The sequence below is a fragment of the Aotus nancymaae genome, unplaced genomic scaffold (genome assembly GCF_030222135.1).
Source record: "Aotus nancymaae isolate 86718 unplaced genomic scaffold, 86718_ANA_hifiasm-v0.15.2.pri h1tg000012l, whole genome shotgun sequence".
NCBI classification, from domain to species: Eukaryota; Metazoa; Chordata; class Mammalia; order Primates; family Aotidae; genus Aotus; species Aotus nancymaae.
Window position 1 is genome coordinate 30,697,119 of NW_026988423.1, and position 24,541 is coordinate 30,721,659.

General features: G+C 49.5%; 3 protein-coding genes and 1 non-coding gene across 14 annotated transcripts in view; 3 read left to right on the forward strand and 1 right to left on the reverse strand.

Moving 5' to 3' along the window:
- The window catches only part of FAM118B (family with sequence similarity 118 member B), a 51,413-nt gene extending 49,296 nt beyond the window's left edge, over positions 1–2,117 (forward strand). For 5 of the 8 annotated variants that reach the window (XM_012470162.2, XM_012470160.3, XM_064375558.1 and 2 more), the window contains 2 exons: positions 888–947; positions 1,586–2,117. In XM_012470162.2, coding sequence (XP_012325585.1) covers positions 888–947; positions 1,586–1,599 — 74 coding nt within the window. In that variant the 3' untranslated portion in view covers positions 1,600–2,117. The remainder of the gene's footprint in view (positions 1–887; positions 948–1,585) is intronic. The other 3 variants (XM_012470164.2, XM_064375556.1, XM_064375557.1) reach the window with 2 other exon arrangements.
- Positions 16–8,344, reverse strand: SRPRA (SRP receptor subunit alpha). The gene is made up of 14 exons (XM_012470159.2): positions 8,137–8,344; positions 7,455–7,538; positions 6,999–7,162; positions 6,625–6,785; positions 6,208–6,367; positions 5,923–6,076; positions 5,628–5,719; positions 5,405–5,523; positions 5,181–5,267; positions 4,716–4,888; positions 4,407–4,620; positions 3,838–4,001; positions 3,648–3,746; positions 16–3,501 (listed from the first exon to the last, which is right to left on the reverse strand). The coding sequence occupies exons 1-14, from the start codon at positions 8,251–8,253 to the stop codon at positions 3,373–3,375; spliced, it is 1,917 nt and encodes a 638-aa protein (XP_012325582.1). The 5' UTR covers positions 8,254–8,344; the 3' UTR covers positions 16–3,372.
- A 244-nt stretch (positions 8,345–8,588) lies between these two features.
- FOXRED1 (FAD dependent oxidoreductase domain containing 1) lies at positions 8,589–18,062 on the forward strand. Of its 4 annotated transcripts, none has more exons than XM_021671236.2 (11): positions 8,589–8,740; positions 11,128–11,348; positions 12,632–12,742; positions 13,000–13,118; positions 14,568–14,662; positions 14,967–15,068; positions 15,437–15,513; positions 15,690–15,850; positions 16,353–16,482; positions 17,015–17,119; positions 17,373–18,062. In XM_021671236.2, exons 1-11 carry the CDS (start codon positions 8,656–8,658, stop codon positions 17,625–17,627), a joined length of 1,461 nt encoding a protein of 486 aa, XP_021526911.2. In that variant the 5' UTR covers positions 8,589–8,655; the 3' UTR covers positions 17,628–18,062. The 4 variants fall into 4 exon arrangements, with proteins under 4 accessions (XP_021526911.2, XP_064231630.1, XP_064231629.1 ...); XM_064375560.1 differs by having other exon boundaries at positions 8,608–8,740; positions 14,572–14,662; XM_064375559.1 differs by lacking the exon at positions 11,128–11,348 and having other exon boundaries at positions 8,608–8,740.
- Positions 18,063–20,971: 2,909 nt separating this feature from the next.
- Positions 20,972–21,071, forward strand: LOC135274696 (small nucleolar RNA U13). The gene has a single exon (XR_010342477.1). It is a non-coding gene; the product is annotated as a small nucleolar RNA U13 (small nucleolar RNA).
- The last annotated feature ends 3,470 nt before the right edge of the window (positions 21,072–24,541 follow it).

The following is a 24,541-nucleotide window of genomic DNA, read 5'->3' on the forward strand; positions in this document are numbered from 1 at the left end:
TAGGCCATTTCTGATTTTATTTATTTTTTTTTTTTACCAGTTTTTGTATTGTAAGTAGTGTTGTGAGAATACCATCTGTATCCCTTCAGTTTTTCCAGTAATTTCCTTGGGATGTGTTCTCAGTGTAATCAGGTCAAACATCATGAACATTTCAGTGATTGATAAATATTGCTAAATTGGTTTCTACAAGGGTAATACCAATTTGTATATTTGAGTACCATGCATGTTCATACTCTAATTGACCATATGTCTAGTGATTATTTTCTTTCATGTGTTGTTTTTTTACTTTTTCTGAACTATTATCTATGCCAGTGTTATCCAATAGAATTTTCTACAGTCGTAAGAGTATTGTATAATCTTCACTGTCCAGTGTCATAGCCAGGAGCCACATGAGGCTGTTGCACACTTGAAATGTGGCTAGTGTGACTGAGGAATGGAATTTTTAATTTAATTTGAAACTAAGTAGCTGCATATAGCTAGTGCTACCATGTTTTATACTGTGGGAGTATTCTGCTCCTTTTCACTCTTCTGTTTGAATTTGCTGATTCACATGCCATTTGCCCATCTCTGTTGAGACTGAATTTTTACCTAAACTTGGCTCTCTAGACTGCTTAGGGACAGCAGACACATGTTGCCTATATGGAAAATGTTTTGTCTACACGCAATTGTGTGCACTAAGGAAACTCACTGCTTCCCTGTTAGGTAATGCAAGTCTACAGACTACTCCAGTTTATCCTCTGCCTCCTTATCTTCCCAATGACTGTTTCATTTCTAAATGCCGTCCTTTTCAGTCATACCATACATCCTCATCTCCCTTTAGTTTTCTTTTTGCTATCAATAGTTTTAGCTTTTCAGTCTAATGTCTGATGTTGATGTCCTCTGTTTAGCAGGGATGGTGAGAGAAGGTCAGCTAAATGGCTCATCTGCAGCACACAGTGAAATAAGAGGTATACTGTTTCCTATTCTACTATTTATCACTCTGTAGCAGAGTCTTTCTAGGACTTGGCTAAGACTGTAGAGAATGTTACTTTGGACCTCACATTGCCAAATTTAAAAAAACACCATAGAGAATAATTTTCCTCTCCTACGCATTAAGGATTCTATCTTTTCCTATCTAGTCTATTACAATCTAGTGAAATGATCAGTTAATTTCTTTAAAAAGTGCTGCTGGGTATAGTGGCTCAGGCCTGTAACCCCTGCACTTTGGGAGGCCAAGGTGAGAGGACTGCTTGAGCCCAGGAGTTTGAAACCAGCCTGAGCAACATAGCGAGACACCATTTCGACAAAAAAAATTTTTTTAACTGCCAGGTGTGATGGTGTGTGTCTGTAGTCCCGGCTACTCAGGAGGCTGAGGCAAGAGGATTGCTTGAGCCCAGGAGTTCAAGGCTACAGTGAGCTATGATTGTGCTACTGCACTTCAGCCTAGGTGACAAAAAACAAATAAAATTTTAAATATATTACAAGATTCCTAGAATCTCCTGTCTTGCCTTCTGAAGGGTTAGGATTGACTTAAATATCTGAAGCTTCCGATACATAAACCTGTTTTGTGAAACTTCATTTTGTTCTCTTTTCTTTCTCCCCACAGGCTGTAGTACATGAGCAAGCTAGAGAAATCACCACCGTTAGACCAAGCTGTTAGGCCCTACCATGGACGGTGTTTAACAAGTAAACTTACAAGAAGCCAACACAGCTCCCAGAAAGTACCAACAGCCAGAGGTTGAAGGGTAGGGTAGAAGAGCGGGGGAATGTTCCAGTGTAATCCTTCATGCCACCTGGTTTTTGATATTCTGCTGCCTGTTCAAGAATACAAGTGACAGCAGGACCCAAATGCAGCTCCCGACCCACTCCCCGGGCTGGACATGCTTGTGTCCACACAGCACACTAATGTGATACCTCCACTGACTGGCTACAGCTCTGCATGAAGGACTTGGGGTCTACATGCCATGGAATCACCATGGCTCTTGTTGCAGTTTTGTACTCTATAATTGGTTTTTCAATTAAGCTTAATGGCTTTTTTAAAAACATGACTTGAAGCTCTAGTTTTCTAGATCTTTTACAGTGTACAGTATTTTACGTAACTGAGCTGTATTAAAAGCTTGTTCATTTACTTGCCAGGACCCTAGCTCTGCTTTTAGAGTCATTGTAGAAAACTCTCTTGCATCAGGGTACTAACAAGCTTAATTTTAATAACTCAAATTTTAAAAGTTCCAATCTTTCACCTTGGGGTGGACTGATCTCGTTCTCAGGACAACTGTTTACTTACCTGATTCCCTAGAACATTACTAACTTCCGCTCTATTGTCCTTCTGACCATAAATAAGCCCTGGAACTATAGTTAGTGTGTTGTGGAATTTTAGTTTTGAATCCTGTATAAAAGAACTCCAAGACCTAAAAGGGAATTTATTTATGAAATTTATTTTCTTATATAAATTATGTATTTCTCTGGGCAGACAGCCGTCACCTTATTGCACTAATAGCACATCTGTAATACCAAGCTACAGGACAAGTCTTAACAAGAGGTTTGTATTCTTCAATGTAGCACTTGTCTACCAGGCACTGTAGAGGAGAGTGATGAGGAAAAGCCAGGACTGCTTAGGAAGTGAAGGATGGGAGGGGGAGGGGGGCAACATATACCCTTCTGACAATTGGTTTCCTCCCAGGAAGGGGAACATGCAAAGCTTACTTCTGGATTTTGGGAGTGGGAAGAGTTTGAAGGCCGAGAAACCCAATGCAACCCTGCAGCTCAGCTCCTTTATTTCTGAGGGAAGCAGGGACTCACCTTTTGCTCATTTATAACAAATCACTCCAGCCTAGCAGATGCTTTGGGGTAAACAATAGAATAGCAGTCATCATCAGAATTAGAATTAGCAGCAATTAACAGGCAATACACTGCCACAGTGAGGCGGGTGTCATCCAGGTCCCAGGGACCTGCAGACTGTGTATCCTAGGGAGAGGTGCCATTCAAGACCTGGCACTGGCTCTAGAAGAGTCTCTTAACCTAATGCAGCTGGGACTCATTAGGCTCAGATGGCTCTTGACCACACTATTAGCAAAGCTCTGGTGTTGGGTTCCAACCATTGGTCAAAGCTGTAATGAGACTGAGTCTGTAGGCAGAGTGAAGGGGGTGCCTGAGTAGGAAGGGGGAGACCCACTGGGTGAGGGTCAGTGGGCAATGATTGTAACATGATTAGGCCCTCCTTGCAGATGGCAGCTGTGCTGAATGGGGAGTAGAATGAGAAGGAGCCACAAGCCCCTTCACTCTGCCTTTGCACTACACTGAAGACAAGTTGCTCACGTACTCTAAAGCACATTCTTGATACAGGAAGAAAGGCTTGTGGGGAAAGCGGCGATTTGGTATTGGGCAAGAGCCACGTTAAGCCTTCATGAGGGCAGCCACCACAGCCTTGGCATTGAGACTGCGTAGGTCACAGTAGGTCTGGCCGGTGCCCACAAAGACGATGGGTTTGCTTGTGATGTACGTCATAGAAATAGCAGCTCCCACCTAAGTGGAGAAGGAGGACAGCCAATCAACACGAGCCCACTTTTCACTCACCCTCTTAGGAACAGGAAGCGCTGCAGCCAAGGTTTCCTTGCAGCCTCAGCTCCTTTGTGGAGGATGCCCATTCCACCCTCTAGTCTCATGTTTACCTTGTCATCAATGGTATCAAATTTGGTAAGAACAATGCCATCAATGAGCCGAGGTGTTTGGGCCATAGAATGGTCAGCCAAGGCTCTGTTGAACTTGACCTGGAAAGAAGAAAGGTGATAGAAGTATACGAACCATCTAAATTGACCAAAGCTTATTAGGTTGTAAAGGGAACTTGGCCCACATTCTCACCAGCTGGTCCACGGCTTCATTGCCGACTAAGGCTTCTCCTACAAACAGCACCAAGTCAGGTGTATTGACAGTAATGAGTTTGGCCAGGGCAGTCATCAGAGGGGCATTGTCTTGCATGCGGCCCGCCGTGTCCACCAGCACCACATCAAAGCCTTGGTTACGTGCTAGAGAAAGAAAGTGGTCAACTCTGAACACCTGGACTGCCCCTCTCAAAAAGTCCTAGTTTGGCTCTATTAAGTCTACCTGTTCACGGTCTTGGGCTCTGGATTTGGTTCCAAGGTAATGTGAGAAAAACTTGATTGTATGCTTGGCCATCACCAATCATATTCAGGAAAAGGAAGGCAACAGGATAAAGGTGACCAAATTCAGGTTTCTTTTGTTAGGGCATATTAGCTTTGCCTGCAACTACACATACTACCCAAAAGCAGAGCATGGCAAGTAACTGATCTTTTTCCTGTAATTGAGAAACGAATCTGTAGGAGCACAAGCCTGATCCTCTCCAAGTTCCAAGAGAACCCAAGGAGGAAAAGGGACCCCAAATAAGCCCCCAAACTTCCCGTGCACTGTACCAAAGGCAATGGCTTCCATGGCAATGCCAGCAGCATCCTTGCCATAGCCCTTCTCAAACAACTGCACCATGGTGCGGCCAGCATGCTTCTCAGGAGGGTGTAGGGCACTCAAACGCCGGGTGTGTGTACGCAGCTGCTCCACAGCCCCGGCACGAAATGTGTCACAGGCAGCAATGAGAACACTGAAGCCATTCTCTAACAACCAGAAGGAAATCTGTGAAAAAGAAGTGAGAAAAGTCACCTTAAGCCAGGATTCTGAGACATGAGAAATACAGAAATATCAGTGACAGGCTGGGGAGCTGCACTGACCTTGGCAAGATTAGTAGATTTCCCCACTCCATTAACGCCGCAGAAGGTGACAACATAAGGGCGCTGGCGACGCTGGGCATCCATGATGTCCCGGAGCATGTCTACACGACGCTGTGGCTGCAGAATCTGCACCAGGGACTCCTGTAGGGCTTGCTTTACTGTGGAAGTCACCGCTGAAAGGGGAGGTGGAGAAGGTTGCAGCTGTGAAACCCAAGGAAGGCTCTCAAAAATGCCTAACACCTTTCTGAGCTAAGGGGACTAGGATAATATTAGAATCTTGTCCCAGAAATCCAGAACAGATGCACGTTACAAGGACTAACTCATTTAATCCTCTCAATAACCCTTAAAATCTAGGTTATAGAAGTTAAGGAATTTGCCAAAAGTCACATACCTAGTAAGAATGGAACTCTATGCATTTAACCTCTTGGTACCCATAAGCACTTTCTCGCTTAGGGAGGTACTTACTGCTGAATGTCCCCATCACCTTCCCTTCCAACTTGTTGGCAACAGATTCACAGAGCTGGACAGCAATGTCTGCAGCCACGTTCTTAGCTGAGGAGAGGGGGACAGGTATGTCAGTTCTATGTCAGCAATAACCAATCTTTATGGTACAGGTGAGAAACACTAGGTGTTTCTGCTCTCAACTACCCCATCTGTGAACATGAGTCAGCCCTGTCCTCAGAACTTACCAATGAGATGATCGCGCATCTTGTCCAGCACAGATTCCATGTCTTCCCGACTCAAGCTCTTTGAACCCACAAGGCCCTTCAGCATTCCAAACATGCCACCCAGTGTTCCCTTAGTAGCACTGCAGGGATAGGAGATCATAAATACACATCAAGCCAGTAGGCAGGAGTTGTATCTTACCAGTTCTGCAGATGCATATACCACCCCCACCTGAAATTTCCCTACCTAGGTTTGGTGGAGTTTTGAGCAGCCCCTTCATCATCAGAGCTGCTGCAGTCCAGATCCTGAAGCTGCCCCCCAGGCCCAGTCCCTCGAATCTGGAAGATAGGGGGAAAGGAGATGGGGTCAGCAACACTAAGGTCCCTGAGGAAGAAGTCCACACATTGCTCTATCTCTCACTTGGGGAATCTCCAAGTATAACTTACGCCTCACTCAAACCCAGGTATCACCTCTCCGCTCTTTACTTCCTCCCAATTTCTTATTAAAGATAACCTTCATTTTGACCCCTGTTGCCTCTTACCAAGTTGATGTCCTCAGACAAGGCAGCCTCAGGGGTTCCATTGGTGGTGGGAGTACTGTAATCCAAGACTTCTTTGTTAGCAGAGCCACCCAGTTCCCACACCCGGGGTGCTTTTTTGCCCTTCTCCTTTGGAGCATCTGACTTGGTGGACTTGCTGCAACAGGTTATAAGACAAAGGGTTATGGTGGAGAAGTAGGAAAGGAAACATGAGCCAGAGATCAGAACTCCCTCGCACCCATCGTGTCTAGATAAGGGTATTTTGAGAGTACTGGAGAGAGTGCTCACTTGGACTTCTCCATACCCCTCCCATGCTTCTGAATGAACTCCTCTCGCTTCCTGCGGATCAGCTCCTCTTTGGAAAGTTCTACTCCGTTCTCAGGACCCACTGGAAGACCTGACTTTTCTGCAGGGACTGCTTTGCTGGTAGCCAAAGGACCATCAGAACCTGTTGGAAAAAAACTTACTGAAGAAAAAAAAAGACCAATCCCGACCAATCCCAACCACTAGACAATGGCTATAAGTCTTCCAAATTGTTCAAAGGAGATTTGGACCAAACATCTTAGGGTTCACAAGGCCTGGGGATTATAGGATGGTGATCAGAGTGAGAAGGAGGCAAGCAATGACAGAAGGAAGACCACCTGAGTCCTTAGCACGGTGTTAATGCCCTTCATGCCCCAGTATGTCCAAAGAACTCAAACTCACCTTCCTTCTTGGCTCCCTTTTTTTTGCTATTCTTTGCTTTTTCCTTGGGCTTTTCCCCCCGTGTCTCAATCATGGATCTTGCAGGTTTCTTGGCCTTTTCAGAATCTTCAAATTTCTTCATGGTAGTGGGAGCACGGATCTTACTGCTCTCCTCTGCTTCACTAAACAACAAAACAGAATGGTTTGCCTTTCTACCTCGTGCAGGAGGAAAAATAACAGTCCAGAGAAAGGACTTTCATACCCAAGAGGACAATGAGAACTGGGTAGCAAATTAGGAATGTCTTTTAACACACCCATTTACCACCCTTGAGCAACCTTCAGAAAGTTCATCAAATCATGGAAATAAACTGATTTAGAGAAGGCAGGCCTCTCACCGAAGGAGCTGCAGGAAGTCATTTCGGAAATCAAAAGTGCCATTCAATAAACTTAAAGCACTTTGCTGTTGGATCTCTGTGCGGTACTTGTCCCGAAACAGCCGGTGCACATCATCTATCAATTTGTCTACGTACGTCAGTGTCAGGATCTTTTGAAAACCAACCTGTTTAGGAGAAGAAACAAAGCCAACAGATCTGCTTACATGCCAGCCTAAAATGGAAGGAAGCCAACTCAACCCTGGCTTTCAGAGATAGGTTCAGCCACCTGGCTGGTTTCCCTGTCGTGAGAGGCAGCCAAGCTCCCTGCCTGGGCCCAGTAGCTGCTGTTTCTCCCCATCTACCTTTCTAGTTTACTGAGTTACATCATCATATACACTGGCTGCAATTAATCCGAGTTCTCTTAATCAGGACTATGCTAAGAATGTAATCATTGTCCCTCTACAACACCCCACTTACCACAAACACCAGCTCAAACTGGTTGTCCAGTTTATACTTGAGTGTGAGTGCCTCATGGGTGAAGGAGTTGTTACCTCCCCGCTCCTGGAGAAAGAGTATGTCTCAGTGTTCAGACCATCCCCAGAAAACCCAGGTTTGGGCCCTGGGTTTGGATTACCTTTGGGAAAGAACCATACATTTCCCCCAAATTCAAGTCTGTCCCCAGGACAAGAGGATGCTGGGACACTTCTCTCTGACATTCCACCAGAAAGAAAAGAAGATACCAAGTTGGGGGAAAGAGATGAGAGAGAGGAAGACACATGGAAGCCAAAAGGGCAACAGTCATATAAACAGATTACTAGCGGCTATACACCATTTAGTTTTGTAAAGGTGTTTTCACATCTGTTATTTCACCTAGCCTCGAAACAACAAAAACAAGCTGCTGGGGGTAAACAGAGGGAGAGGAGGGAAATCCCAAAGGCGCCGGAATTCGGCTAGAGTCCAGACACCAGAGGTGGGGGCCGTCACTAAGTTGCAAAGTAGTCTGAAGGGGGCAGGAAAACGAAGTGGAGTCCGGGTTACGCTTGAGTGACCAGTTTGAGGTGGGCGGGGAGGATGGGAAGAGGCGCGGAATAGAGTCCAAGGGACCATGGACCGGGTCAGGGAAGAAGAGCCTGGAGTTCTGATCCCGCGGGGGCGGTACCTGCAGCAGCACAGAACGAATCAACGCGTTAACGGGCCCGGTGCATGAGTCGCTCACGCCCTGGAAGCACCAGAGCACAAGCCCGCCCTTGGAGAAAATGGTGAAGAAGTCGAGCATGGCGGCAGCGGCAGAGGAGCTGGAGCCGGCGCCGGGAACTCAGGCCGCGATCGCCGCCGCTTCCTGCTGCGCCAAGAGCGGGACACGTCACACCAGCGGCCCCGGAAACCGGCTCAACCGCACTTCCGCTCAGAACGCCGGGTGCCCTCCCCATCTCCGCCCGAGGGCGCTCAGGACTGACGTATCACAAAGCCCGCCAATGGTGGGTGGGAGCGGGCCTGGGTGGGGCTCCCGGAGAGGTCACGGGGAGATAGCCACCTATAGCGTTGGGGTGGCGGAGCCCGGAGGCGCCGCTGGCCAATTGGCGCGCTCGTCTGAATGGCGTTTGGCGCGCAGCAGTGACGGCTGGGTTGGTAGCGAGACAGCTGTGCAGCTCTCAGACGGTCCGCGCCTAGAAGGGCCATGCTTCCGAGGGTTTTGTCGTTCGGCGTGCGCCGGGGCCCCTTGACCCGGAGGCCAGGCACGCTCAGAGGAGGCTTTTCTCTGGGTAAAGTTGAGGACGACAGAGGGTATTGTGGATCTGGGGTGCCCCCAACCTCCGGTCGTGTGCCCTTCAGGACACGGAACCGTGCCCCACACTGGCAGTACAGTGGGTCGGCTTGGGGAAGAGGATATAAATGTAGGTTTCAGAGCCTGTAGGGGCTGGGCAGGTGTATGGCTCCCAAGGCGATCCTTCTCAGGTGGCGTGTCCCACATTATTCTACTGCTCGGCTTACAGTCAGACTGATTCATAGGTGGCACAGATGTGCATTAAGTCTTGCCTGCGATGGTGTACTTAGTGCTGTGGCGGTGAAGGAGTGAAGAGAAGACGGGATTCAGTGAATATCCTGGAAGATGGCTAGAGTTTATCTAGAGAGGGAAAATTTCAATAGACAATAGACCAGTTCAAGACTGGATAGAGGCTGGGCACGGTGGCTCACACCTGTAATCCCAGCCCTTTGGGAGATCGAGGCGGGTGGATCACCTGAGGTCAGGAGTTCGCGACCAGCATGGCCAACAGGGTGGAACACCGTCTCTACTAAAAATACAAAAATTAGCTGGGTGTGGTGGTGGGCTCCTGTAATCCCAACTACTCGGGAGGCTGAGGCAGGAGAATCGCTTGAAGCCGGAAGGCGAAGATTACCGTGAGCCAAGATCGCACCATTGCATTCCAGTCTGGGTAACAGCGAAATTCTTGCACTGCTAGCTAGTATAACTGTAGAAGTACATGGAGCAGGTGGGAACTGAGATCAGCTTTGAAGGATGTTTACTGGCTTAAGAAAGGTATGTGTTCCAGTCTATGAAGAACTGAGTGCAGATTAAGAGAAAAATATTGTTCTTATGCAAGGAACTAGCAAAAGCCATCTAAATAGATAGTGTGAGTAGTAACATGAAATGTACTGTGGACAGGTAAGCTAAGGCCAGACCAAAGAAGGATTCCAATGCTGCTGAGGAGAGTTTAAATGAGATATGAAATGGCAAAGGGATTCATTTTTTTTAAGGTACTTACTGAGCGCTTAGAATATGCTAGGTGTTGAGAGAGGCTGGAGATTCAGTGAAGGTAAGCACAGCCTCCCCACTCATGGATTTTAGAGTATGTAGTAACCACAAACTCAAAGTTGCAATTGTGTCCAAGAGATCATGTAGAGTTTGACCTGGTCTAGGGGGTCAAGAAAGGCTTTCTTGAGCAAGGAATTAACTAGGCAAGGAAGTGGACACAGTTTCAAAGCAGAGAGGGCACATGTAGTTTCCCTGTGGTGGGAGGAAATAAGGTGCCATCAAGGAACTCAAGGGGCTAGAGTGCAGGGGAGGACAAGAGGAACAGGAGCCAGATTGTGCAGTACCTTACAGGCCCTGTTTAAGGCTTTGGACTTTGGTCTTTAGAGTAATGGAAACCTGTTGGAGGATTTTAAGCGAGAGCATTTGTGATTAAATTTGTGTTTTGAAAAGAAATTTCTGGCCAGGCGCAGTGGCTCACGCTTGTAATCCCAGCACTTTGGGAGGCTGAGGCGGGCGGATCACAAGGTCAAGAGATCAAGACCATCCTGGCCAACGTGGTGAAACCCTGTCTCTACTAAAAATACAAAAATTAGCCGGGCGTGGTGGTGCGCACCTGTAATCCCAGCTCCTGGAGTGGCTGAGGCAGGAGAATCGCTTGAACCTGGGAGGTGGAGGTTGCAGTGAGCCAAGATTGCACCAGTGCACTCCAGCGTGGCGACAGAGCAAGACTCCGTCCCGAAAAGAAAAGATATTTCTAGCTATATTGTAAAAATGTTTGCAGCAGGGGGTGGGGTCAGTGGGAACAGTTAGGATGCTTTTGCATTTGTCCAGTTGAGAGGTGATAGTGGCTTGGCCTAGGATGATGGTGGCAGAGAAAGAAAGGGGACAGATTGAGGAGTTATTTGGAAGCCAGTCCTCAGGACTTGATTATAGATAGGTTATAAATGTAGGTTGGTGGTGGTGATGGATATTCAGGATAAGGTGCCTCTTAGAGGTGCCATGCTTCAGAGGATACTGTGACTTGGAGTGTGCCAGGGCCTCTTGGTCCAGAGGCCTGGAAGACCCAAGTGGGGATGACAGTGCAGTTGAGTATGTGAGTCGGAATCAGGAGAGGTCTATGCAGGAGGTAAATGTAGAAAATTAATTTTAGGAAGTTGAATCTTGCAGTGCTTGGCACAGTACGTGGAAAGGGAGACTGATGGCATGTGGACCATTCAGAAAACTGGCAACACTATTGGGTGCAAGGTGACCTTATGAGACAGGATGACAATGGGGACTGCCAACTCATATCTGTTTAGCCCACTTTTTCCTATGCCCATCCTCCAACCCCCTCCCCCCGCCCCCACCATGTGAGAAGGAAACATATGGCCCTCTGACCCTAACTACATCCCACAGACTGGGAGGAGAAGTTGTCTGAGATTAAGAAGAAGATCCAGTCAGTGCTTCCTGGAACGCCCTTGCATCCACTGTATGACAGCAGCTACCTGCCCCCTGACCACTCGGATGTGGTGATTGTAGGAGGTGGGGTACTTGGCCTGTCTGTGGCCTATTGGCTGAAGAAGCTGGAGAAGCAGCGAGGCGCTCTTCGGGTGCTGGTGGTGGAACGGGACCTCACGGTGAGGTCTGGGGTAGGGCAGAGTCAGGAGTGGGGCAAAAAAGATAACTCACATTCTATTAAGGACTCTAGGGACAGGGGAAGGAGAGGAGGGGAAAGACCTCAATCTCGGGGGATCCAAAGGGCAGAGATTATGCTTTGGACCTTGTTAAGAAATTGTCCCAGGATCTTCCTCGGTGAAACCAGGAAGCTTGGCAATAAGGTTTGTGCTTTTGAAAGCAGATATCACAATACTGGATTTTTCGAGATCTCACAGCTCTAGTCACGAGAGCCTACACTCAAGCTATAATTGTCTAAATTTTTTTTTTTTTTTTTGAGACAGTCTTGCTCTGTCACCCAGGCTGGAGTGCAGTGGCACGATCTCAACTCACTTCAACTTCCGCCTCTTGCCTCAGCCTCCCAAGTAGCTGAGATTACAGGCACACACCATGATGCCCAGCTATTTTTTGTATTTTTAGTAGAGACAGGGTTTCACCATGTTGCCTAGGCTGGTGTTGAACTCCTGACCTCAAGTGATCTGCCCGCCTCAGCTTCCCAAAGTGCTGGGATAACAGGCATGAGCCACCATGCCCGGCCCTCAAGTTGCTTCTGTTAGGCCCCATTACTTCTGAGGTTTTTGCATTTTATTTTATTTATTTATTTTGAGACAGGGTCTCGCTCTGTTGCCCAGGCTGGAGTGCAGTGCAACCTCCACCTCCCAGGCTCAAGTGGTCCTCCTCTCAAGTAGCTGGGACCACAGGCATGCACCACCATACCTGGATGATTTCGGTATTTTTTGTAGTGATGGGTTTTCGCCATGTTGCCCAGGCTGGTCTCAGATTCCTGAGCTCAAGCAGTCCACCCACCTGGGCCTCCCAAAGTGCTGGGATTACAGGCATGAGCCACCACCTGGCTGGTTTTTGTACTTAGATGTTCCTGTTTGCATTGCCGGCTAGCCACAAGCCTTGCTACTCTACTTCAATCATAACCTTTCATTTTCCAAATGGTAGATCAAATGTTAGTCCCCTGCCCTTGGACTTCCTTCCAGACCATTACCATTTTGTACCACTGTGTCAGCTCTTTCCAGATGACTGACCCTCTCTGCTCTGCACATCTGATTTTAAACACTGTTGTCTTCAAGTTGACTTACACATGGGTCTGTGCACCTCAACTCCTCTTAGATTACAGACTTGCAAATAGGACTCCCCTTAAACTTTAGGTGTGTAGCTCGAATCTTTCATTGCAGTGCTCTATTCACATGTAATAGGGTACTGGTCTACCTCAACTTTTCTTGTTTTTCCACAGTATTCACAGGCCTCCAGTGCACTCTCACTGGGTGGGATTCATCAGCAGTTCTCATTGCCTGAGAACATCCATCTCTCCCTCTTTTCAGCCAGCTTTCTACGGAACATCAATGTAGGTGCAGTGATATTTGGGATGTTGGGGTAATAACCCCTCCTTTAGCCCAGAGGGAGGAGCAGCCCAGCTAGCAAGGTAGCCAGAGAGCCGGAATGGGTCAGGCAATTAGGAATGGGGGCCCTGGCCTTTCTTCCTAGTGGTGGTGCCTCACGGTCTGGGGCACTGAGCCCCAGGAGCTGTGGGAGAAGGAGGCAGGAAAACTCTCCCTGGCATCCTTAAGTCAGCCTCTTTTAAGAGCTTCTCTCTGCACACAGGAGCACCTGGCTGTAGTCGATGCCCCTCCCCTGGACCTCCAGTTCAACCCCTTAGGCTACCTCTGGCTGGCTTCAGAAAAGGATGCTGCAGCCATGGAGAACAACGTGAAAGTGCAGAGGTGGGTGCCTGGAACAGCCTCTCAGCTGCTTTGTGGCCAAAGGTGTTTGGTGACTCCTGTACCAGGTTAGGAACTGAGAAGGTGGAGTTGATAAGACAGATCCCTGCAGTCTAGGAGCTCAGTGTGTCAGGAAGGAAATACACACACACACCTGCAATACCCCGTGGGAGTGCCATACCACGGATGTGGACAAAACACCGCCAGGTGCTTCCTAGTTTATCAGATCATGAAAACCACCTGGAATATATCCCAGACCTAATAAGCCAGAATCTCTAGGGAAGGACCCCACAAGTCTGGGTTTTTAACAAGAACCTTAAGTCAGGAGTTAGCAAACTTTCTGTAAAGGGCCAGATAGTAAATATTTTAGGTTTTGCTGGCCGTACAGTCTTCATTGCAACCACTCTGCTATCACAGAATGAAAGCAGCCATAGACAAAAGTAGAAATGAAAGAGTGTTGCTCATTTACGAAAACAGGCAGCAGGTCAGATTTGGCAACCCCTGCTCTAAATGATTCTCATAATCAAGTGAGGGTGGGCATCTTTGAGATGCAATGTGGCCAGAGGCTTTATTTTTATGTTTATTTAACAAACACCCAAGTCTCACGGTGACATCAATTAATATCCTAAATGCTGTACAGATATTGACTCGTTTAATCATCAGAACATCCCCTCTATACATATGAGGAAACATGAGGCACTAGTTAGTGGTGGCAGCGGGATTTTATTCGAAGCCAGTAGTCTGGCTATGCTGCCTTTGAGGGACAGTGTCCCAGGGGAGATACCTGTGGTCATGAACAGGATTGTGCAAGGAGTGGAGAGGAAGTGGATCTAGGCAGGAGTGGAGGGAACAAGTTACCACCTTGTCATGAAAGTTCATGGAATAGGCTGGGTGCAATGTCTCACGCCTATAATCCCAGCACTTTGGGAGGTCGAGGCAGGTGGATCACCTGAGGTCAGGAGTTCGAGACCAGCCTGGCCAACATGGTGAAACCCCGTCTCTACTAAAAATGCTAAAATTAGCTGGGTGTGGTGGCATGTGCCTGTAATCCCAGCTACTCAGGAAGCTGAGGTAGGAGAATCACTTGAACCTGGGAGGAGGAGGTTGCAGTGAGCCAAGATGGCACCACTGCACACCAGCCTGGGCAACAGAGCCAGACTCAATTAAAAAAAAAAAAGTCATGGAATAGACCAGGATAGGAGGGAGCTCTGTGTGCTGAAGGGAGACAGGGAGATGAAGAGGGTGTAGGGAAGGAAAGATAATCATAAGCTAAAGAGCCTGACTAGGAGGCTTGGTCTTCAGCCAGTCAGCAATGAGGAAAAATAGGACATTTGGGTTAGAGAAGTGGCATGAGTGAGCTGGACTCCCCACTTGTGGAGTTGGGGTTCATACTTCACCCCTCTGCACACTCCACTCTCTACACACATACACCAACCCACACATTTATCTCAGGCAGGAGGGAGCCAAAGTTTGTCTGATGTCTCCTGATCAGCTTCGGAACAAGTTTCCCTGGATAAACACAGAGGGAGTGGCTTTGGCGTCTTATGGTGAGACTTGCTTGCAGAGGGGACAGCTTTTTTCCTGAAGATGGAGACTAAGGGGTGCTACAGGTTGGGAGTCTCACTGTCCCACAGCCAAGCTGAAGGACGAACACTTCCCTCCTGTGTCACGGAGACTGCCCTGGGCCGTGCTAGTTCTCTGTCCTTCAGCAGGCTTTGTCTCTGTGGTTCAGTTGGTCAAGATGACCTTCCCCAGCTTACAAGCCCTAGAGAGGGGTTGGGGGCACAGGAAATACAATCAGAGAGCAGGAGTATTCATCCCTCTTTGTGAGTTCTCTTTTTCTTATCACAGGAATGGAGGACGAAGGTTGGTTTGACCCCTGGTGTCTGCTCCAGGGGCTTCGGCGAAAGGTCCAGTCCATGGGAGTCCTTTTCTGCCAGGGAGAGGTGACACGTGAGTCTGAGCTTGTTTCCTCTAGCGACCGGGGCATAGGCCTCGACTAGGTCTTCCCTTCTCACTCACAGGCTAAGCAAGAGCTGGAGAGGGAAAGGGGTCTCCCCTGAGGGCAGGTCCTAGGCATCCTGACCCAAGCTTCTCACTGAGCGGTCTTATGACTTGTGATCTGCTTGATGATTTCACCTCAGCACTGTCCTATCAGAGTATGGCCAAGCTCATGCCAGTTCCTTCATCTCTGTTCGCTTCAGTATCTGTGGGAAAGCTCCCATCCTTCCAGCTTTCTTTCCTTAAGAAACCAGTGAAATCCCCATTTCCTTCATCCTCGGGGGGCCTCCAAGGCCTATTTTTCATTTTCTTCTCTGCAGGTTTTGTCTCTTCAACTGACCGCATGTTGACCAAAAATCACAAAGAGGTGAAATTGAAAAGGATCTATGAAGTCCACGTAAGTCTCTAGTCTGGAGATGTCCTTACCAAAATGGAGGGATGGGAAAGGTAGTGACTCTCCTTGTTTTGGTCTTCTTTGACCCACTTTCCAGTCTGAGTGAACTAAGGCTCAGGAAGCAGTGCGTCTCTCAGGGTGCCTGGTATGTGGTCCAGGACTTCCTCTGGTGCCTGCAGGTGAAGATGGACAACAGCCTGGAATACCAGCCTGTGGAATGCGCCATAGTGATCAATGCAGCTGGAGCCTGGTCTGCGCAAATCGCAGCGCTGGCTGGTATTGGGAAGGGGCCACCTGACACCCTGCAGGGCACCAAGCTACCTGTGGAGCCGAGGAAAAGGTAACTGCCCTCTGGGCAGCTGAGGAGTTTGGTGAGATAAAGAAAAATGACATCAAAGTTAGATAAGTGCATGTGCGTGCACGCGTGCGCGTGTGTGTGTACGTACGTGTACATACAGGGTTGGGGAGGGTTGCCGGCTGTGTGTGTGTGTGTGTGTGTGTGTGTGTGCGCGTGCATACAGAGTTGGGGAGGGTTGCCGGCCGTGTGTGTGTGTGTGTGTGTGTGTGTGTGTGTGCGCGCGTGCATACAGAGTTGGGGAGGGTTGCCGGCCGTGTGTGTGTGTGTGTGTGTGTGTGTGTGCGTGCATACAGAGTTGGGGAGGGTTGCCGGCCGTGTGTGTGTGTGTGTGTGTGTGTGCGCGCGTGCATACAGAGTTGGGGAGGGTTGCCGGCCGTGTGTGTGTGTGTGTGTGTGTGTGTGTGTGTGTGTGTGTGTATACAAGGTTGGGGAGGGTTGCCAGCCATGCTGTTTTTGCAGTTCATAACCACACCGGTTGTGGCAGGTATGTGTATGTGTGGCACTGCCCCCAGGGACCAGGCCTGGAGAGTCCGCTCGTTGCAGACACTAGTGGAGCCTATTTCCGCCGGGAAGGATTAGGTAGCAACTACCTAGGTGGCCGTAGCCCCACTGAGGTAAGCTAAGTGGGGCGGGACATGCTGGCAAGTAGACATCAAATAATTCACAAAAGACTCAGGCTTTTGGCCAGATGCGGTGGCTCATGCCCGTAATCTCAGCACTTTGGGAGGCCAAGGCGGGTGGATCACCTGAGGTCAGGAGTTTGAGACCAGCCTGGCCAACATGGCAAAACCCTGTCTCCTAAAAATACAAAAATTAGCTGGGCCTGGTGGCAGTGCCAGTGCGTGCCTGTAATCCCAGCTACCCAGAAGGCTGAGGCAGGAGAATCGCCTGAACCCAGGAAACGGCGGTTGCAGTGAGCCGAGATCACACCATTGTACTCCAGCCTGGGCGACGAGTGAAACACCATCTCAAAAACAAATCAGGCTTTTTTGGGGGCTGTATGCTATGTTAACTGATGTTGCAGCCCCCTCCAGATTTGAACTGGGACCATTTCTCCCCATCCCCTACCTACACAGGGATTGTTAAACAAGTCTGGGTCTGTCATGTCTTAGGCAATGTAAGCCTTGTCTCCACCTCTCACCCCAGGAGGAAGAACCGGACCCAGGAAACCTGGAAGTGGACCATGATTTCTTCCAGGACAAGGTGTGGCCCCATTTGGCTCAGAGGGTCCCAGCTTTTGAGACTCTGAAGGTAACTGGCAGGGGCTGGTTTTCCTTTTATTTTTGGACATTGGATGGGACAGGTGACAGTGGAGCATGTTGGTCCCCTTGGACCTGTCCACTGCCTTAATCCCTCCACGTCACAGTTGCTAAAGAATCTGTGGGATCCATATCATCCCATGGACCCCTCAGCAGCGGGTAGAGGGTACTTTGTGCTGACCCCTGATGAGCGGATGAGCATGGCTGCAGCCTTCCTGAGAACCCAGCATTTTCTGCACGTACAGGTTCAGAACGCCTGGGCCGGCTATTACGACTACAACACCTTTGACCAGAATGGTGTGGTGGGCCCCCATCCACTAGTTGTCAACATGTTCTTTGCTACTGGCTTCAGTGGTCATGGGCTCCAGCAGGCCCCTGGTGTGGGACGCGCTGTGGCAGAGATGATACTGGAAGGCCGCTTCCAGACCATCAACCTGGACTCCTTCCTCTTCAGCCGCTTTTACTTAGGAGAGAAGATCCAGGAGGACAACATCATCTGAGCACGTGCGCTCTGCACTGGCCCCACTGGCTTGCATCCTGGCCGTGTTCACAGCCTCCTTTCTTCTTTTTCTGTTCCAGTCTTCCCCAGCACTGTGCCGGGCCTTCTCCCTTTCTCCACTCTCCTCTCAGGCAGGCCATTACACCTACATGGCTGGGCAGGCACAGGCACTGAGGCCCAGGCCAACAGCAAGTGGTGAGCAGGATCCTAGGACTGATCTGTAGCCCATGCTGGTGTCATCCACCAGGGACATCCAGCTGGAGGCCTGGGCACCCTGGCCCAGGACTGACTCCATCCTGGCACTGACCAGAAAACACTGCCTCTGACCCTCAGCAGACAGAGCCCTGGCAGGGGAGTGTTCCGGGGCAGCCTGGTTCAGGTTTATTGGTTGTCTGTTTACCCTATCCATCAATCAATACATGTGATTAACTCCTTCCCTCCAGTCTGCTGTCTCTTCTTTTCATCATACAGCAGGAGCTTTTGAAGTACCCCACTAGCCTTACACCAGATGAGGAGCTTTTTTTTTTTCTGAGAACTCTTGAAAAAAAGCTTTTAAAAAAAAAGCACAAGTCCACCTTTCATTAGTTCAAATTCTTGATGGGTACAGTATCACACAGATTCTGTGTCTGTGGTCTCAGCAGGAAGATTGGGAATTTGACATAAACCATGCCACTGTTTCCATAAACCCAAGTTACTTTTCCCCAGATTACTCTGGTTTTGTTTGGTGTGCCACCAGGAGTCGCTGTGTGGTTCTTTGCTTTGAATACATGAGCACATCTCTTGCCCAAATAGAATTCAGTTTCATCCCAGGCATAAACACTCAATTGTAAGAAGAGCTGTGTGCCCACTTTGGTTCTGGAAACCCCACTTACAGCCACAAAACTGGCCTTGGACCACAGCCTTCTTGTTCCCAGCAAGCCTCCACAGGCTCCAAGATGGTGGACAGAGTCTAGGAGCTTTCTTAGATCCCAGGTGGTAGGTATCTTGCTCTTGTAAGCAAGTGACCCCCATTCCTGAGGTCCTGCAGGGAGTTTGGTTGTAAAGAAGAGGGATGGTTTTGTCCATCTATTCTACCAACATTTATTCAGCCCAACTGTTGGCCAGGCTAAGGGTCTACATGTTGAGATACACCAGCAAGCAAAACATAGTTGTGTCTTTGCTGGAACTTTCACAGCTATGTCCTGCCCCTCCCAGCCCCTCACCCCTAGATCAGATACAGCGTAACCCCCACAGTGCTGACATAAGCACACAACACAGACACCTCACCCAGGGTGGGAGTAGGAGGGCGGCAAGGGTGTTTCTCCATGAAGCTCCTCCATGGAAATTGACCTCAGCTGAACCTAAAGGATGGGCGTTTAGTGAAGTGAATGCAAGGTGGCCAAGGAAGGATCCAGGCTGAGGGCACACCATATGTAAAGGCCCAGAAGCAAGATTAACATTTATACACAATAGGAATACACTGCTCACAGTTCTAGAAGCTGGGAAGTCTAAGATCAAGTCACCAGCAGATTCAATATCTAGTAAAAGCCTGATGTTTGCTTCAAAGATGGTGCTTTCTCACTGCATCCTCACATGGCAGAAAGGGTAAGGCAGCTTCTTTCAACCTCTTCCAAGGACATTTACTTTCAGGAGGGCAGAGTTTTCATGACTTAATCATTTCCCCAAAAGCCCCACCTCTTAACACTATCACATTGGGTGTTAGGGAGGACACAGACATTCAGACCGCAACAGGATTCAATGTGACTTTCTGCCTGGATCATGGAGTACAAGAGGAACCAGAGCCTGGTGAGCCACACGAAGGAGCTTGGACTTTTTTAATTTATTTTTTATTTTTAAAGACGGGGTTTTACCATGTTGATCAGGCTGATCTTGAACTCCTGACCTCAGGTGATCTGCCCGCCTTGGCCTCCAAAGTGCTTGGATTACAGGCGTGAGCCACCACGCCCGGCCAGGAGCTTGGATTTTTATCCTATGGGCAGGGGGCCACTGAGGGGTTTTAAACAGGGGAGCAACACTATCAGATTTTCCTTTTAGAAGAGTTACCAGGATGACCTTGTAGAGAGCAGATGAGGTTGTCAGGGCAGGTGGCAAGCAGGCCACATGGAGGCTGTGGTTGCAGTCCACAAGGCAGAGACACTGGGTACCTGAACCATCATGGCAAGAATCAGATGGATCCCAGAGGGATGCCAGTAACAAGAAGTGGGGCAAGTCAGATGGCCAGATTTCTGGATGGAGGTACTGCCCCTCCCAGAGATGAGGAGCACCAGGGAGGAGCAGAGTGAGGAACAGTGAGTGGTGCAGTCTGGGACGCGGTGAATGAGGGGTTCCTGTAAGGGCATCCCTCCAACAGGGGGTTGGGCTGATTGGCATGGTCCTTTGGAGATGATGTGTGCTGTAGATAGAGATGTGGACATCATGGAACAGATGGCATCACCCCAGAGGTTGGAGTAGGGGGCCAAGGAGGGAAGCTGAAGGGACCCCACTGACATTTAAGAGACAAACCAAAGAAGAGAACGCTGAAGAGATGCCCACAGAGACAGGAGAAAAGCCAGGAGAGTGTGGTGTCATGGAAGCTAAGGAGGCCTTTGTGGGGAAGGATGAAAGGGAGGGAAGAAATGTTGGAGGTGGGCCTTACTAATGACCGGGGAGGAGATGTGGCCCTGGGGTTGGGGTGAGGGGCCAGGCCTAAGGCAGAAGGCAGAAGAGGAAGAAGGCAGTGATGAAAGACAGGAAGGAACTAGCCAGGGATGTGGGGGAGGGACAAGCCAACATCCGGGTTGATCCTGTGAGGTTCCCCTAGGTGCCAGGCAGTAGCTGCCCCTGCCTTCAGCACAGACATCCCAGTCTCAGGGAGAAAAAGAAAAGGCCTTCAAGTGTTCCTTGCCCAGAAGCTGCTTCCTTCCAGACAGCAAGTACTATGTTTACTAACAAGTGCTGAGGACTCCCCTGTCCTCCCACAGGGCTCTACTTCAAGCTGTGGGCAAGCCGTCACCACTGCCTCCGTGCATCTGTCTTCCCCACTGAACTGTGCAGAGCCGGGACCAAGCCTTCTTCATCCCTGTCTGATACCCACCTGTCCCAACGCTTGGCCCATACTTGGTGCAGTCAAGGCCTGTTTATCCGAGTGTCCCTCAAGGGTCCCTCTGTTCCGGCTAGAGCCTGAAGAACCATCTGTGGCCTTGAGGAATTTTTAGCCTAAAGTGGGAGCTAAGCAGCCAGAGCACAGGCTATTTACAATGAAAAGCACTGTGGCCTTTGAGGGAAGGAGGTGGGCAGGGCTGGGGGAGGCAAAGCTTTCCTGAATAAGAGAAAGGCAAAAATGGGCCTTGATCCCTTTGGGCCTTGATCCCTTTGTAGTTCATAAGCATGATGACTGGGTGCTCACGTACATGTGTGAAATGTGCCTCCCTTAAACTTTGTTATGCGTTGGCCTACCAGTGTGATGTGAAAAAAAAGAAAAAGGACACAAACAACAACAACAACAACAACAAAATAGGCCTTGCTAGAAGGAGGGCGCTTTGCAGAGCAGAGTTGGGCAAATGGAAGGCCCTGGGTGGAGGTGCACTTGGTAGAGTCAAAGCAAACTGGACACTTGGGTGTAGGGCCAGGTATCCGATCTACCTTATGTAGACTCATCTAATCTTTGCAAGAGCACCAGCAATCAGAAACCATAATTTGATGAGGAAAGCAAGCCTAGAAAGGTCTGGTGACTTCACCAAGGCCACACAGCTAGTAAGTGATGAGCGCTGGTTGTGAACCCAGGCAGTTGACTCCTGAGCCCTCCCAGGACGGGCAGCTCATCCGCTTTGGCGGGCTGGTGAGAAAAGGAGGAAATCAGATTGGAGGGGAGATCATGAATCTTAGATGACCTAATTTAACTACCTCCACCCTCCAGCATTTCAAACGCGTTTTAGGATAGTGTTTTCCAAACTGGCATGCCCGAGGAGCAAAAAGCCCAGGAAGACATTCACATTCTCGTAGAGTGAAACAATCGTGGGGAATGCTCCCTGTTCGCTTCTCCGGTAGGTGCTTCACAGCGCTCACCAACATCTGAAGAGCTCTAAGAAGTGGGAGGCGAACGCATCTCCCTCTCTTCCACCCAGGACTTCCCAGCATCTTGCCTACACCACGCTGTCTGCAGCGGCTCTGCAGCGTCCCGCAGCGCTGTTCATAACGCCCATGTGGGCTCACTGCCTAGAGGAGCAAAGAAAGCACTTTGGCCTGAGACGGGGCTTCCATCCTCATCCGCATCAACCAGTGTCCGGGCCAGGAGCTGGCGGCCGCAGCGGCCTGGCTTCCCAGCTGCCGCCCCGGGTCTGCCCCTCCTGCATTGCAGCCCCGTGCACCCCTCGCTGTGTGTGACCTCTGGAAAAGTCATTTCAACTCTTCAAGCTTCATGTTTCTCAATTGTATAAAAGAAAAAAGGTATAAGCACCCCCCCCCCCCCGGCAGGGTGTTAGGATAATTAAATGGTTGGAATAGAGTTGTTTTTTTTTTTCCTTCTCCCGCGCTTAAAACAAAACCCAGGCTTCAGGTTGTCACGGTGGGCGCCGGGAAACCCTGGGCACAGGCTCCTCCCGGAGTTGCTGCGGACCGCCCTCACGCAGCTCGCAGAGAGGACGGGCTCCCGGAATCACGCAGAAGCCAGGCTGGCCGGGGCTCGGGCTGCGGGGGACACCGGGGCCGCCCCGTCCCGCGTCTCCCGCAACCGGATAGTGCCCGAGCACCTCCCGAGTCAGGACTGGGCCGGGCGGCGTGGGAGGGGCGGCGCGGCGGGCGGTGCGCGGCGCTTCCGGGGAGCGGGGCCTGCTCGCCGCTCTTCCCCGCGGAGCCCGCGCAGCCCGCATCGCGAAGGGGCCCGCGCGCAGGTGAGCCCGGGCGGGGTCTCGGGGGGACCGGGAGGCGCGGCGGGGCTCTGTGGGGCGGGCAGGGCGGCGCGCGGCCGGCGTAGGCCCGGGAGTCCCGGCCCCACCGAGAACCGCAGGGGTCCGCGCCGCCTCCAGCCCGGCCTTGCCCGGCCGGCGGCACGTCCGCTTCCCTTCTCCTTCACCTTTGTGGAACCCGCAACACGCAAGCGGCGTGAAAGGGCCCTCCGAGGAGGCTGTCACCTTTTCTGTCGCAAAGAAGCTCGCGCGGGCGGCTCCCCTTTGGCTTGCCTCGCCTGGCGGTCAGTGCATGGTGGATATTGTTTCTGCTCACATTCTTCTCTGCTCCGGTCACAGCCTCTGCCTCTACTCTTCCGCTTGTCATTGTGGCAGTGATTCAGCAAGTGCCTACTTTAGTTGGGGTTAGGGACCTATCGAGGCATTACACCACAGTCATTTAACAAGCAGCTACCACAGGCTGGGCAGCCACTGTGCCAAAGACTAGGGTGACTGCGGTGGACCAGAAGGAGCCAGTCCTCTGGTCCCCAGGGAGACAGGTCCGTTAGAATCACAGCACATCCTAGAAGTGCGACCGAGAGGGGGAATCCGGGGAAGTCCCGTTGAAACACAAAACCTAGGGGACACCAGGTCAGGAATGACTCAGAGGGAACCACGTCTAGTTATTTTTTAGACTTAAAGGAGGTGATATGTAAGCACATAAATCGTAAGTGTACAGCTCAACCATTTTCCATAACATGAACATTTCCTGATTCAGAGCAATAAATAAAACATGACTACATCCCTGGCTTCCAACACCATAAAATAGGTTTGCCTGTTTTGGATTTTCCATGAATCATACATCATATACTCTTATGTGTCTGACATCTTACACTAAATATGTTTTGTGATATTCACTCATGTTTTGTTAGCAGTAATTTATTCTTGTTGGTGTGTTAACATTCCACTGTATGGCTAGATCACAATTTGTTTATCCATTCTACTGGACACGGGTTGATGGACAGTTCCTACCATGGGGTCATTTTGTATCTTGCTGCTACAGACAGGCTCCTGTACGTATTTTGGTAAGCCGGCCGGACGCGCGGACGCGGTGGCTCACGCCTGTAATCCCAACACTTTGGGAGGCTGGGGTGGGCAGACCAGCCTGGCCAACATGGTGAAACCCCATCTCTACTAAAAATACAAAATTTAGCTGGGCATGGTGGTGGGCACCAATAGTCCCAGCTACTTGAGAGGCTGAGGCCGGAGAATCGCTTGAACCTGGGAGTTGGAGGTTGCAGTGAGCTGAGATTCCATTGCACTCCAACTTGGGCAACAGACTGAGACTACATTAAAAAAAATATCATCTGTAAGCACTGCTGTTTGAGTATATTCCTAGGACTGAAATTGCTGATGTATGTTCATTTTTAGTCTATGGTGCCAAACAGTTCTCTGAAGTAGTTGTACAGTTTACATGCCCACCAGCAGTGTGCAAGTTCCCATTCCTGCATATTCTTCCCACTACTTCATAGTCTTTTTCACTGTAGCCATTTGGCTGAGTGCCCAGCAGTGATGCACTGAGGTTTTAGTTTGCATTTCTCTGATGACTAATGAACTGTTTTTATATCTGTTGCTCATTTGAATATTATTTTTGTGAAGTGCCTGCTCAATTCTTCTATTCATTTTTCTAATTGTCTTTTTCTTTTACTAGTTCCATTGAGTCCTTGAAATACTTGTGATATAAGACATTTATTGGATGTATATTTTTAAACATTTTCTCCCTCGGGAGATTGCCTTTTCACTCTCCTATTTATGTCTTTTGATGAACAGAAGTTCTTCATTTTAATGTTTTTTATTTTATCATTTTTCCCCTTATAGTTGTATTATTTGAGTCTGGTTTTTTAAAAAAATCTTCCCTAGCAAGAAGACTCAGATAAAAGTAAAATTAAAGTCAGGCACAGTGGCTCACGCCTGTAATCTCAGCACTTTGGGAGGCTGAGATGGGCGGATCACTTGAGGCCAGCAGTTAGAGACCAGCCTGGCCAACAAAGCA